This window comes from Chelonia mydas, chromosome 2, assembly GCF_015237465.2.
Source record: "Chelonia mydas isolate rCheMyd1 chromosome 2, rCheMyd1.pri.v2, whole genome shotgun sequence".
Lineage (NCBI taxonomy): Eukaryota > Metazoa > Chordata > Testudines > Cheloniidae > Chelonia > Chelonia mydas.
In genome coordinates this window covers 113550689-113564785 of record NC_057850.1, presented here as the reverse complement: position 1 = coordinate 113564785, position 14097 = coordinate 113550689, and the positions used below count along the sequence as shown (strand labels likewise).

The window sequence follows — 14097 nt, the reverse complement described above, 5'->3', positions numbered from 1 at the left end:
GTTGCCAATCCTTTAGTGTCTAATAGCTAAAGATTTATTTATAAAAAGAAAAAGGTGTGAGTTAAAATTGGTTAAAGGAATCAAATACACACAGTAATTGCAAAGTTCTTGGTTCAGGCTTGTAGCAGTGATGGAATAAACTGCTGGCTTGTAAAGTCTCTGGTTGCTTGCAGATCATTGGACGTCCTCAGTCCCTTGGTTAGAATGCTCCCATTAGAATAAGTTTCACAGTGGTAGCCGTGTTAGTCTGTATCAGCAAAAAGAACGAGGAGTACTTGTGGCACCTTAGAGACTAACAAATTTATTTGGGCATAAGCTTTCATGGGTTAAAACCCACTTCTGTGCATCTGATGAAGTTTTAGCCCATGAAAGCTTATGCCCAAATAAATGTGTTAGTCTCTAAGGTCCCACAAGTACTCCTCGTTCTTTCCTTTGGAATAAGTTCATAGTCGAGAGGTTTGATCAGGAAAGAAAAGGAGTACTTGTGGCACCTTAGAGACTAACCAGTTTATTTGAGCATGAGCTTTCGTGAGCTACAGCTCACTTCATCGGATGCATAGCATATCGTGGAAACTGCAGAAGACATTATATACACACAGAGACCATGAAACAAAACTTCCTCTCACCCCACTCTCCTGTTGGTAACAGCTTATCTAAAGTGATCATCAGGTAGAGCCATTTCCAGCACAAATCCAGGTTTTCTCACCCTTCCCCGCCCCCCCCCCCCACACATACAAACTCACTCTCCTGCTGGTAATAGCCCATCCCTCTTTGAAACCTCTCTTTATAATGCGCATGATAATCAAGGTGGGTCATTTCCAGCACTAATCCAGGTTTTCTCACCCCCCCCACACACACCCCCCTCCAAAAACCACACACACAAACTCACTCTCCTGCTGGCAGTAGCTCATCTTACAATGTGCACAGCAATAATCCAAGTTTAACCAGAACGTCTTGGGGGGGGGGGGGGTTGTAGGAAAAAAACAAGGGGAGATAGGCTACCTTGCATAATGACTTAGCCACTCCCAGTCTCTATTCAAGCCCAAATTAATAGTATCCAATTTGCAAATGAATTCCAATTCAGCAGTTTCTCGCTGGAGTCTGGATTTGAAGTTTTTTTGCTTTAAGATAGCGACCCTCATGTCTGTGATTGCGTGACCAGAGAGATTGAAGTGTTCTCCGACTGGTTTATGAATGTTATAATTCTTGACATCTGATTTGTGTCCATTTATTCTTTTATGTAGAGACTGTCCAGTTTGACCAATGTACATGGCAGAGGGGCATTGCTGGCACATGATGGCATATATCACATTGGTGGATGTGCAGGTGAACGAGCCTCTGATAGTGTGGCTGATGTTGTTAGGCCCTGTGATGGTGTCCCCTGAATAGATATGTGGGCACAGTTGGCAACGGGCTTTGTTGCAAGGATAGGTTCCTGGGTTAGTGGTTCTGTTGTGTGGTATGTGGTTGTTGGTGAGTATTCGCTTCAGGTTGGGGGGCTGTCTGTAGGCAAGGACTGGCCTTTCTCCCAAGATTTGTGAGAGTGTTGGGTCATCCTTCAGGATAGGTTGTAGATCCTTAATAATGCGTTGGAGGGGTTTTAGTTGGGGGCTGAAGGTGACGGCTAGTGGCGTTCTGTTATTTTCTTTGTTAGGCCTGTCCTGTAGTAGGTGACTTCTGGGAACTCTTCTGGCTCTATCAATCTGTTTCTTCACTTCCGCAGGTGGGTATTGTAGTTGTAAGAATGCTTGATAGAGATCTTGTAGGTGTTTGTCTCTGTCTGAGGGGTTGGAGCAAATGCGGTTGTATCGCAGAGCTTGGCTGTAGACGATGGATCGTGTGGTGTGGTCAGGGTGAAAGCTGGAGGCATGTAGGTAGGAAAAGCGGTCAGTAGGTTTCCGGTATAGGGTGGTGTTGATGTGACCATCGTTTATTAGCACTGTAGTCCTAACTTTATGAGAGGAGACTGGAAGAGCTTGACTTGTTTAGTCTTGCAGAAGGAAGGCTGAGAGAGGATATGATTGCTCTCTAGAAATACGTTAGGGAGGTAAATACCAAGGAGGATGAAGAGCTATTTAAGATAAAGAACAATGTTGGCACAAGACCAAATGGATATAAACTGGCCATGAACAAATTCAGTCTTGGAATTAGAGGAAGGTTTCTTACCTTTAGAGAGGTGAGGTCCTAGAACAGCCTCCCAGTAGGAGTTGTGGGGGGCAAACCCCTTAATTAGTTTTAAGAAAGAGATGGATACATTTATAAGCGCAATTATATCACAGGCTTGCTTGTGATGGTAGAAGGCAGGGCTTAACAGCCATGAGGCTCACTTCCAGTTTGTCTTGTGTTCCTAAAGTTCATGCTTCAGGGTCAGCCACTGTCAGTGTATTCTGGGAGGGTTTTTTACAGTTGCCCATGATGTTGATCACAGATGCCCATGGCTGGAGATATAGGACATTGGATGTGGTGGACCAGGGCTCTGAGGGGGCACCTAGTATTCTCTCTAAAGTGCTTGGTTGGCTTGCTCCTGCTCACATGCTCATGGTTTAGCTGATCACCTTATGTGGTGCCGGGAAGAAATTTTCCTCCAGGTCACACTGGCAGTGACCTTGTGCCTTGATCCTTCTTGTTCTTTGGCTGAGGTACATAATAGTGTAGTCTCCTGTGGGCTTTAATAGTTTGGTGTCTCTTCAGTTCTTGGGTTTAGTGTGTGGGTGGTTGTGATGGGTGGATCACAGAAATCCCCTTGGGAATTGCCACCTGATGTGCCTAGACTACCTCTGAGCCTGTTTTCCCTGCCAGCTTGGGACTTCAGTCCCTTGCCTGGTTTGAGCCAGACACGCTTGCCTGGTGCAAACACAGATCCAGGTCTGAACCACGTCACCCACAAGCTGCAGGCTTAACTGAAAATAGCTTAAGAAGTGCTCCTGTCTCCAGCACTCAGATACCCAACCCCCAATGGGGTCCAAATCCCAAATAAATCCGTTTTACCCTGTAAAAAGCATATACAGGGTAAACTCATAAATTGTTCACCCTCTGTAACACTAATAGAGAGATATGCACAGCTTTCCCCCCCCCTCCCCAAGTATTAATACATACTCTGGGTTAATTAATAAGTACAAAGTGATTTTATTAAATACAAAAGTAGGATTTAAGTGGTTCCAAGTAATAACAGACAGAACAAAGTGAATTATCAAGCAAAATAAAATAAAACATGCAAGTCTAAGCCTAATTCAGTGAGAAAACTGAAAACAGGTAAATCTCACCCTCAAAGATGTTTCAATAGGCTTTTTTCACAGACTGGCCTCCTTCTAGTCTGGGTCCAGCAATCACTCACACTCCTGTAGTTACTGTCCTTTGTTCCAGTTTCTTTCTTTCAGGCATCTCTTTGGGGGGTGGAGAGGCTATCTCTTGAGCCAGATGAAGACAAAATGGAGGAGTATCCAGGGGTTTATATAGTTTTTCTCTTGTGGGTGGAAACTCCCCTCTCCCCACGTAGAATCCAGCTACAAAAAGGAGTTTTGGAGTCACATGTCCATGCATGACTCAATTTTCTACAGGACATTCCCAGGAAAGCTCAGATGTGGATTGGTGTCTATCAAGGTCCATTGTTAACCAAGTACTACCAATTGCTTCAATAAACCCTTCACACTATGTTGACCAAATCTGCCTTAGGTGCTTTCTACAGTAAACACTTTAAATACAAGCATAGAGCCAACGCTCATAACTTCAGATATAAAAATTATACATACATACGAATAGGATGAATACATGCAGAAGAACAGTAACCTTTGCAAATATATGTTACATGGCATATCTAGCATAAAACATATTACAGTTATGCCATATTTACACTCATAAGCATATTTCTATAAAGCATTATGGAGTGTAGCATCACAGTGGTATTGGTGACCTGTGATATACAGGAGGTAAGACTGGATGATTCTAGTGGTTCCTTCTGGATGTAAACTGATTTCTAAGCGAGCTCCTAATTAAACCTAAATATTTTTTTAAAATATGGCATGAAAATCAACAAAAACAAGTAAATGTAAATGTTTGTTATGAGTCATATGTTCTAAGTGACCTCTACTTGTAAGCATGCTACTCTTCTGTCATTTACACATGCATGTCCAGTTAGTAGATTTTAACACTTGCATGCAAGTTCTCATGTAGATGTTCACAAAGTTGCTTCTTCACAAATGGAAAATGGAGGTAAAACCCCTTTGATTTTTTTCCCTATTCTGCGCAGTGCTTATGTTAAAAATAGCATCTCTTTACTTAACAGATGGTGGGGGGGGGGTTATGCATTGTTACATCTACTTATATAACTATGGCTGAGGGAGGTGGATTCTGTTCCATCTTGCACAAAATCTAACAAGTTTTTTCTTAAGCTCCAATTAGTTTGATCCTGTGCAAACCCATTGAAAACCATTATTGCAAAGGTGTCAGAGATGGTTGTATGGTTCCGTATGTACGTGTTGTCTATATGTGTTACCACATAGTTTGTGTGTTTCATGAGGAATACTGATGCTAAAATATTAAGGGCCTGATCATTATGATAGTTTTACATCAGTGTCACCCCACTGATTTTAGTGCATAAAACTTGTGTAATGGAGTGCAGAGTTGGCCCTTCAATTTGGTAGTAATGCTATAGTTGTGGCAGAAGGGGGATTTTAAGTGGCCTCTTTTTCAGGGGCTTGGTAATTTTGTGGGGTGAGAGGAAAGGGGGAACCTCTTGGAGCTGAGATTCCTTATGTTTGTAGCCATACAAAAAGTGAAACGTGCTTTTAAATTATGGTTTATTAAATTAAATTTTAATAAATCATATTCATTTATTAAATATGAAAGTGTGATTTTACATACAGGAGTAAGTATTTCTTTAAAGTTGTCAGGATGCAATTTTTTAAAAACTTCAGATTTTAGTCTTTGGATATAATAGTGTTCAAAAATCATGAGTCTAGGCCCCCAAAAGTCATGACATTGGCCTAAAAATCATGACTTTTAAAATATATTACTTTTTTTAGATTCCTTTTTCATTTTGCCTTCTGAATTCTGAGCTTGTGGGGTGCACTCAAGTTCATGTCTTCATGCTTTTCTTTGCAACCACATGGGCTAGAAACTTATTTTAAAAGAGCTCTCTGTCACATAATCACCTGACTCCGAGAGCTGGGACTTAAAAAAAAACAACAAAAAAAACAAAAACCCTGCCAAATATGGCAAGACTTACAATAAAATAGTGGGAGCTGGCAACTCTATTCAGTCAGGGCTAGTGCCTTGGTTATGTTTGAAATGATTTTATGGAGAAATAGAGAAGCATTTGAAAATCAGTTACCCAAGGAGAATTTATTTAAATGACTGTCACTATTCTTCTCTTCACTGTCTTTCAAGATAGGTGCGAGAAGCAAGGTGAGAGAGGTAATCTCTTTTATTGGACCAACTTTTGTTGGTCAGAGAGACAAGCTTTTGAGCCACACAGAGCCACCCACCTTGTGTCTCTAGTATCCTGGGACTGATGCAGCTACTACACTGCAAGATACATGTGAGACATTCAAATGAAAGTATAATGGTACAATCACTTAAATATATTTGGTTAGATTCTTTCATTGTGTGATTGTTCTTTCTTTTTTTGATTTAATTAATCAGCTTTCTTATATAGTGCTTTAAAATTAGGAAGTGTGTTACAAGTGGTAGGTTATTTTTAAATCAAGAAAATTCTTGCAAAAATAGCTATTGAAACATTGGTTTAGAATTAAAATGCACACAATTCAAATCCACAAAAACCTTAACTTTGAATTTCTTGACTTTTAAATATTTATTCATATTGTTGTATTCATACAGTAATTTAACTATTTGCTAAGAGTTGATATAACATGCTGCTGGCACCTTCTCTATTAATCATATATATATATACACACACACATACACATACAGACATTTCTTGTAACAATAGTCATGTCCAGAAATTAGCCCAAACCAGAATCCCAAATGCAAACACTCCCAAACTTCACAGCTCAGTCCCATTTCTACTTGTGATACTACAGGTCCATACTGTACCTAAGAAACTCCATAATAAATGAGTAATAATAGAAAAATATATTGTGACTCAGAGGATAACTTTTGTATAAGGCTGTAATTTTTGTCATAGTCCTGCAGTATCTTCTTCTGTTCTTCTCTGCTAACATTGGCTAGACTCAGAGCCTGAAGATGACCAGCAATGTGAAGCTCATTTTCAACCTGTTGACTGTTAAGATTCCCTTATTTTTTCTTCTGCCGTCAGCTTACAAAGCTTGAATACATACAGAAGCCTTATGTTAGAAATTAATTTGGACTTTCAGAAACTACTGATCAGACCAGCCTGAACAAATTCACATTGAAAAAAGATTGGAAAGCAGTGTAAGAAGTTGTTTTTTCCTTCTAACTGCTTGTTGGTGTTTTGATGTGCGCTGTCTGCTCTTTGAATAATGGGTCACCTGATGCAGTGTAATACCAGCAGCTAGAACAGGGGCGGGCAAACTTTTTGGCCTGAGGGCCACATCAGGTTTCCAAAATTGTATGGAGGGCCAGTAAGGGGAGGCTGTGTCTCCCCAAACAGCCAGGCGTGGCCTAGCCCCCACCTCCTATCCGACACCCCCGCTTCTCGCCCCCTGATGGCTCCCCCGGGATTCCTGCCCCATCCAACCCCCCCGTCCCCTGATGGCCCCCCGAGACTCCTATCCCATCCACCACCCCCTGCTCCCTGTCTCCTGACCACCCCTGGACCCCCCACCCCTGACTGCCCCCTGCTGCCCCATCCAACCCCCCCCCCCTTGTCCTTCCTGACTGACCCCCTGGGACCCCTGCCCCATCCAAGCCCCCTGTTCCCCGCCCTCTGACTGCCCCGCCCCCTGACCACCACCCCCAACTCCCCTGCCCCCTTACCACGCTGCCTGGAGCACTGGTGGCTGGCGGCACTACAGCCGCGCTGCCCAGAGCTTCAGGTCAGGCTGGGGCTCTGCAGCTGTGCTGCCTGGCCACCCAGAGCATTGCACCAGCAGCGCAGTGCACTGAGGCTGCGGGAGAGGGGGAACACCAGGAGGAGGGCCGGGGGCTAGGTTCCCAGGCCAGGAGCTCAGGGGCTGGGCAGGAGGGTCCCGCAGGCCATAGTTTGCCCACCTCTGAGCTAGAACCTTGCCTTTCGGTGTTTACTGTGGGTTTTACAACACAAGTTCTTCGTTAAAATTGAACTGTTTCTAAATCATGGTAAAAAGCCCCACTGCAAACAGCTGTTGGGATTTTATGTTTAAAGCTTTCCTGTAGAATGAAAACAACTGATGGTTAACTTGATGGCGTGACAGTGATGAATATATACAATTTAAATATCCCACCAGACCCACCCATACAAGGAGAAACACCATGCTGTACTATATTATGGGAAATTTGAGAAAAACTTTCCAACCAAACAGTTAAACTTTTATGCTAGTTTCATACCAGCTTGATTTAATTTTTTTCCTAGTCCTGTGACATTGTAGGGACACTTTCTGGACTAATTTTAGAGGGACAAAATCAACGTAAAAATAATACTTCTCTCTGAATTTATTGTACCTGCTGCTGTAACCATTAACATCTATGTTTACTGTAGCTGAAAGAGATTGGAGAACAAAAGTTTTTTTTTCTTTGTTTCAATTACTTTACTCTGACAGCACTTTGAGTACAGTCAGTTTAATCATTTCTCCCATAGTAATTTTTGTCCGCTTCCCTTGTTTGTGTGGGTCTTTTGCACCATGACAATGAAAGACAAAGATATTTTTAAAATGTGCTTTTCAGATCATAAAAACTGAGAGAGGAACTCGGGGCATGTATTGCACTTGAAATTACTTTGTACTCTTTTAAAAATTGACTAGATTTCACATTGACTGTATCGCTTTTAAGTGCACATTTTGGACTGAGGTGGAGAGGAGGTACTTCAGTACCACACCACTTCTCCAAATTGAAATCTGGAGATATTTTAATGGGAAAAAACTGACCCCCTTCATATTTGGTGTGTTCCTACCACTTGTCGGGTGGGACAGCACTTTCCTTGTGCTCCTACGCTTACTGATGCTGAGTCAGATCTTGAGGCAGGGCTTCCTGTCTGTGACTAGCAAGAAACATGGAATGTTTACTTCATTTGTTTCTTGTCTGTCTCTCTCCTTTTCTGATTTAAGTCTTACTGTCTCCTTCTTGTTCTCCTGTTCTCTCTCATTTCCCCCAGCATCCTTTCCTGGGGCTCTTCCTTGTCCTGTTAGTTTTCTTCCCATTCCTTCTTCGTATTTCCATACCATTCTTTTCTCCATCTACCTTTGCTCGTCCAACCTCATCTTTTGCAACAAATCTTGGAAAAAGGGACCTTTCTATGTAGTTTTTTCCCCCCACACTGCATTGTTTAGCACAATGTTGATTCAGTCCCACACTATGTGACAAGTGTAGTAGACAGAATGGGGAGTAGAGCCCAGATCTGTTGCACTGGTAGAATCTGGGAACCTGTAGAGGTATAGAAGCTACATGCTAAATGAGACATGCAGGTCTAATAAGTTCCTAGGCAAGAATTATTGTTTCATTCTTCCCCCTCCCATCCCTCCCAATAGCTGATTCAGATCGTTCCATCACCAATCGCTATATATATCTGCATATCTTGTAGCAGATGTTCAGAACTTGGTCTCTGTCTCTTTAATCTTAACCCCTGCCTTTTTATTGCTTGGACTTTTCTATGCTTATGAAATATGCCAACATAGTGTTTAGAAAAGTATGCTCGGTTACACTTTCTTCAGTGGATGAAAATAGATGCAACGCTCTTAGAAATAACCAGATATTCCAGCCCCTTTTACAGAGTACATACAAAATAAAAAAAGGCCTACTAATACTGGTGAATTTCAATCTCTTATATCATTCCACCTTGAAAGCTGATTTTAGATGGGATGCTTTGTGGCAACAGGGACCATCAGTAAAATACAGCGATTGCAATCTCAAATAAAAATTCCTACCTATAGTGTAATGAAACTTTTGGTTAAAAACAACACCTGCCAATAAAGAAGACCGGAAGGATACAGTACATTGAACAAATGTATTCTGAAGCATTAGAAGGGAATGATACCACTACTTGTAAAATTGGTAAAGGAATACAATGGGCAACCCAGCCCTCTTTCTGAAAGCTCTTAGACCAGTGGTTTTCAACGTGTGGCCCGTGGACCCCTGGGTGGTCCACAGACTGTCTTAAGATTTCCAAAGGGGTCCACACCTTCATTTGAAAATTTTCAGGGGTCTGCAAATGTAAAAAGGTTGAAAACCATTGTCTTAGACTCAGTAGCCTGTACTCTCATTTGTGTAAATTCTAAACTGATCAAGCCAATATTTAATGATGCAGAGGTGCCAGAATTAATAGTCCTTTATCTATGACCACAATTTGCAAATTCACCTATTTATACCGTAACTTTTATAAAGCATCCTTAGTGCATAGTACAACAAAGTGCACTGCACACAGTTAGTTGTAGGTGAAAAGATTTCCAGGGAAGCTTCAAAGAGAAGGAAATGACTAAATATCTTGAAGGGAACCGCAATAAAGTTCCAGCTAGATGGGGCACCACAAATGAAAGAACAGCTTCCAACTGCAGATTAGTAATAGGGAGAGAACAGAGAGGAAGCCAAGATTGGAGTTGGGGGTGGAGGGGGAGGGGGTAAATAGACAGAAATGAAAGGCTGAGGAGTGTCTATCCATTAGCTGTGTGTAATGAGAACAGCGGGGTGGCTTTTCTTTTCTTAGTGGACTTGAGGATAAGTCACTAAACTGAGACACAGGAGATCTGAGCTCAATTCCCCACTCTGCCACAGATTTCCTGTGTCCTTGGACAAGTCATTTAATCTTCTCTGCCTCAGCTTCCCATCTGTAAAATGGGCATCTCTCCTTATTCTGGAGGATAATGTGAGGATAATTTAATGAACATTTTGAGGCACTCAAATGTTGTTGTAAAGGCCATATAAATTCCAACGTAGGTAGGAAGTAATCTGAAGATGATGGAAGATGGGGTGGTGGGAATGGTATGGTCTTTCTTCCTGAGCAGGAGCAAGTTGGCTTGTTAAGGGGAAAAAGCATCAGGCTGATTTAAAAGGAAAATCCTCCCCTCACCACTGATCCATAATTACATATTCACATTGATAACATAATGTTGATTTATTTATTATTGACACAATTCCTGTTTCAGCTCCACTGGTGAGAGCAACTTTACTGGATTTTTTTTTAATTCTTTGTAATTTATAAACATTTTAAAACAAATTATTATAAAATTAAAATCCAGGGAACAAAGACAAAATGACAGTGGATTAAGTTAAAACCCAAACAAGGCACAATGAAGGTATGCAAGGGAAGAGAAATTAAAAGAAAAACCTCTGGAGAAGAAAATGCAAATCCTAAGGTGCAAACCTCTTTTAATAAATGCAGGTGGCCTGATTTGGGTTCACTTACCATACATATCTCGTACCTATTTATGAGCATCATAAAACTGAGGCCACTGGCTTGCAGTTCTCAAGCTAAAGCAAGCTTCCACAAAGGGAAGAGGAACTTGGTGGTTTTGGTTAACTTTAACCCTGGACATAATGTCATACAAATATTATTTTATTTTGATTGGAAGCCTAAAGCATAAACCTGGGTGTCAGGAGATCTGGGATGTGTTTGTGGGTCAGCCACTGACTTACTGGGCTCACTTAATTTTATCTGTCCCTCTCTATGCTTCAATAGCCCCATCGTCAGAATGGAGAAAATAATGAAAGTAATTTCCTCTCAGGCTAACATGGAGCTTAATGAATATTGTAAAGAGCTGTGAGATGACAGAATGTGAGAAAACTCTTGTTGTTAATTTCAGTTTGTCACAATCTGTTGTGTTTTGTTTTGTTTTGGTAATGTTGTAGTTGAATATGACAAGGAGTTCACACCTCACCAGCGACACCACAAAGAGTTCAAGTTTAACTTGTCCCAGATCCCAGAGGGGGAGGCGGTTACTGCTGCGGAATTCCGAATCTACAAGGACTGTGTCGTGGGGAGTTTTAAAAATCAAACCTTTCTTATCAGCATCTATCAAGTCCTGCAAGAGCATCAGAACAGGTAAATAAGGGACGGTCCCTCTTTTTCACTAACTACGGCAACTGTGAAGCCTGGGGTGGAGGACTCCTTTTTTAAGGAGGTGGGAATATTCGGAAGGTGCAGAAATCACTTAGAATATTTTTTGCCCAGTTTAATAGAGGTTGTTACTGTTCAAGTTTCATTTATTAGGAAGTAGACTTTATAAAATATAAAATGGATGTGTACTGAAGAAACTCAGCAGTAACTTAGTCCAGAATGTCATTCGGGGAATATAATTTTGTTGACTTAAAGTGAGACAAGAGTCTAGGGTGAAGCCATGTAATTTTAGACTAAAGATTCTGCATTGCTAACGTTATTCATGCACACTAAAATGGGTATATGTTCCATTTCAAATAGATACTAAATGGATATGTAATAGAGCTTATCCTGGAAATTTACAGTAAAACTGCTACAGAAACATTGCTAAGCATTGTAGTCCTGATTCTCCTTCGAGTTGCACCTTTGTAAATCAGAAGTACAGTAACTTGATTGACTTTAGGGGAGTTACACCAAGAAAAATGAGAAGGAGAAGAAGACAGCCCCAGAATTACAGGAGCTGAACTTTATATCTTCATAGGTTAAAAAAAATGCTTTACTTATACAGGAAGATCAAATTCAATGCACTTGGAAAACTATGTAGGCTATTTTCTCCAGGAAATCCCTCTGTTAAAGGTTAGTTGATAATATAATCACAGAATCATAGAAATGTAGGACTGGAAAGGACATCAATAGGTCATCTAATACAGCCCCCTGCAGAGAGGCAGGTCTAAGAATTATCTAGACTAGTGATACTCAGACATCCGTGGTTCAGGAGCCAAATTAGCCATCAACATTATCCAAAGGAGCCACATTCATTGTTTCATTTATTGTCTAATCGAGCATCTATGTATCTAATCTAAATTCTCACAACAAAATGACTGACCAAGTATTATTATTTTATCAACTACAATTGGTTAATAACATATTGACCAATCAGGATTCTTTTACTAACTTGGATGGGTTAATAATTAAATCACACAATGTTTTAATATCATGGGCTGTAAGGAGTCACAGGAGACACATTAAAGAGCCATTCGTGGCTCCTGAGCATCAGTCTGCATATCACTGAGCTAGATCATCCCTGACAGGTATTTGTGTAACTTGTTCTTAACTCCTTCCTCCTTCCCCTCCCCAGTGACGGTGATACCACAACCTCCCTAGGTAATTTGTTCCAGTGCGTAACTATCGGCACAGCTAGGAAGCTTTTCCTAATGTCTAGCCTAAATCTCCCTTGCTGGAATTTAAGGCCATTGCGCCTTATCCTGTCCTTAGTGTTTAAGGAGAACAATCTATCACCCTACTCTTTATAACAACCTTTTGTTTACTTGAAGACTATTACGTCCCCCTGTTATGTCAGTCTTCTCATCTCCAAACTAAAGAAACCCAATTTTTTCTGTCTTTCCTTGTAGGTCATGTTTTCTAGACCTTTAATCATGTTTTTGTTGCTCTCCTCTGGACTTTTGAGTTTGTCCATATTTTTCCAAAAATGTAGTCCCCAGAACTGGACACAATACTCCAGCTGATGCCTTATCAGTGCTGAGTAGAAAAATTATTTCTCATGTATTGCTTACAGCACTTCAGCTAATATATCCCAGAATGATGTTCACTTGTTTTTGCATTTACATTGTTGACTCATATTTAGTTTGTGATCCACTGTAACCCCCGATCCTTTTCAGCAGTACTCCTTTCTAGGCAGTCATTTCCCATTTTGTATTTGTGCAGTTGATTATTCCTGCCTATTTGTAGTACTTCGCATTTGTCCTTATTGAATTTCACCCTATTTATTTCAGACCATTTTTCTGGGTTGTCAAGACCATTTTGAATTCTAATCATGTTGTCCAAAGTACTTGCAACCCGTCCCTGCTTGATATCATCCACAAACTTTATAAGTGAACTCTCTATACCATTATCCAAATCATTTATGAAGATATTTAATAGAACTGGACCCAGGACAGATCCCTGTGGGATGCCAATCAATGTGCCCTTCCAGCTCGATTGTGAACCTATGATAACTACCGAGTATGGTTTTCCAAACAGTTGTGCACCCATCTTATAGTAAATTTCTGTAGGCTATATTACTTTAGTTTGTTTATGAGAAGCTCATGAGAGTAAGGCTTTTGACACTGTCTAAAATTGAGATATATCACATCATGTGCTTCTCCCCTACCCACAAGGTTTTCTCCCTTGTCAGAAGAGAATATTAGGTTGGTTTGACATGATTTGTTCTTGACAATCCATGTTTACTGTTGTTTATCACCTTATTTTCTTCTAGATGTTTACAAATTGATTTTTTGCTCCATTATATTACTGGGTACTGAAGTTAAGCTGACAATCTGGGTTGTCCTTATTCCCGTTTTTATAGATAGGTGCTATATTTGCCCTTTTCTCCAATCCTTGGGTAACTTTCCTGTCCTCCAGGAATTCTCAAAGATAATCAATAATGGCTAAGAGATCTCTTCAGCCAGTTCCTTAAGTATTCTAGGTTGTATTTCATCAGACCCTGCCAACTTGAAGACATTTAACTTGTGAGTAATTCTTAACTTGTTCTTTACCTATTTTACTCTCAGATCCTACCCCATTTATACCGAAGTTCACTATGTTAATCATCCAATCAGAGTTTTCACAAAATAAGTTAACAGTAACAAAAAAGGCATTTAACGCTTTGGCCATTGCTGCATTTTCTATTATTGCCTTTTCCTCCTCCATTGAGTAATGGAAACTACCTTGTTCTTGGTCTTCTCCTTGCTTCTAGTGTATTTTTAAAATGTTTTCTTGTTACCCTGTGTGTCCCTAGCTAGTTTAATCTCGTTTTTTGCCTTGGCCTTTCTAATTTTGTCCCTACATGCTTATGGTGTGGGGTTTTGGGTTTTTTATTCATCCTTCATAATTTGTCCTAGTTTCCATACTTCCTATCTTTCCTATGCATTAGGATA

General features: G+C 40.6%; 1 protein-coding gene across 1 annotated transcript in view; it reads left to right on the top strand.

Annotated features, from left to right (window-relative positions):
- The window catches only part of BMP6 (bone morphogenetic protein 6), a 163170-nt gene that overhangs the window by 112208 nt on the left and 36865 nt on the right, over positions 1-14097 (top strand). The window contains exon 2 of the mRNA XM_027826672.3: positions 10915-11107. Coding sequence (XP_027682473.2) covers positions 10915-11107 — 193 coding nt within the window. The remainder of the gene's footprint in view (positions 1-10914; positions 11108-14097) is intronic.